At 45.5% G+C, this 1,476-nt stretch overlaps 1 protein-coding gene across 1 annotated transcript; it reads right to left on the bottom strand.

The window, feature by feature from the left end:
• Positions 1 to 398: 398 nt before the first annotated feature.
• LOC119334750 lies at positions 399 to 961 on the bottom strand. Its single transcript, XM_037607295.1, has 2 exons — positions 847 to 961; positions 399 to 753 (listed from the first exon to the last, which is right to left on the bottom strand). The coding sequence occupies exons 1-2, from the start codon at positions 938 to 940 to the stop codon at positions 542 to 544; spliced, it is 306 nt and encodes a 101-aa protein (XP_037463192.1). The 5' UTR covers positions 941 to 961; the 3' UTR covers positions 399 to 541.
• Between the last annotated feature and the right edge of the window lie 515 nt (positions 962 to 1,476).

The following is a 1,476-nucleotide window of genomic DNA, read 5'->3' as shown; positions in this document are numbered from 1 at the left end:
TGCTACCTAAGTAATCCAAGCTCCCAGCTTGCGATACTAGAACCTAATGGTAGTCATCTAACATCATTAGAGCAGAAACAAAAAAAGCTATATCGGAAAGAAAGAAATATTCCATCTGACATTTTCAATATGCTAGCCCGTGCGAATGCACGGGTTGGCGACTAGTTGTACTAGTTTAACAATAGCTGCCCGGCCGAAGAGAACATGCATGTTCCTCTAGTAGTATCTTGTATATTTTGGAAGCGCTATTAGCCATCTTATTATCCCTTCCACTGTGCATTTGCTGGAAGAAGACAAATACAGCAAGGAATTGAACCGGTATTAATTGCTGCAAAATCATCCAGCTATTGTTTCGCTTTAATGTTGCAAATAAACAGCAGTACTTTGGTCACAGCTAATAATCAGGGAAAAGCTTGATTTCTTGACTCAATTCCTTACACAATTTTTTGAAAGGAGATACAACATTAGACGACCCATTCGATTCATTTTGAAAACAAAAGCACGGCGTGATCTCCTATATATTGCCTTCGTTGCAAAGATCTCACGGCACTATTTGATTGGTGCCGGCAGAAGAGGATGGTGGCAGCTGCACCTGCGAGCAGACCTTCTTGCACTCGTCCTCCTTGAACCAACAAGGACTGTCGGGCGTCGCCAAGCAGCAGAAGCAACTCTTGTGCCCTCCGATTTCATGGCACACACTCAGCTTACACTCCTTGCGCAGTATATCGTGCCAGTCATCTGGCTGACGGATGGCTGCGTAAGATGGAATGGACAAGCAGATGCATATTAGCACACACGATGGATAATATTTCGACGGATCGGTCGCTTGCGTACCAACGAACTTACCGTGTGCAGAGGAGAACGCATGGCATACAAGGATGGCGAGGAGCAAGATCAGTGCTGCCTTGCCTCTCATCTTGCTGCCGGATCTGTGGCACATCTTGTTTGAATGTTTGATAGATCTCGGGGTACTGCTTATGGGCTTAAGTCAAGCCTTGTGCTATATATAGACCAGCAAGAGGTAGATATACAAGGCAGGCTACCAAATGCATTAACTGCATGGAGATATCTCAGCGCGTATATAGACGAGACACAACTGTGATATAGGAATAGTACTATATATATTCAATCCTTTCCTAGTTTTCTTTGGTACTAATATTAGTGCCTTGTTATGGCTTGCTATGTAGTAATGATCCAACATTAAAATGAGGACGCTGCTATCACTGGTAGAAAAAGGGCCTATAGTCCCGGTTCGTACGGGCCTTTAGTCCCGGTTCCTGAACCGGGACTAAAGTGTCGGTACTAATGTCATGTACCTTTAGTCCCGGTTCAATCCAGAACCGGGATTGATGGGCCTCCACGTGGGCAGTGCGCAGAGCCTAGGCAGGAGACCCTTTAGTCCCGGTTGGTGGCACCAACCGGGACCAATAGGCATCCACGCGTCAGCATTTCTGTGGCTGGAGTTTTTGTTTTTTG

The sequence above is a fragment of the Triticum dicoccoides genome, chromosome 7A, assembly GCF_002162155.2.
Source record: "Triticum dicoccoides isolate Atlit2015 ecotype Zavitan chromosome 7A, WEW_v2.0, whole genome shotgun sequence".
NCBI classification, from domain to species: Eukaryota; Viridiplantae; Streptophyta; class Magnoliopsida; order Poales; family Poaceae; genus Triticum; species Triticum dicoccoides.
The sequence above is the reverse complement of the archived record's forward strand: the minus strand, read 5'-3'. Positions and strand labels throughout refer to the sequence as shown.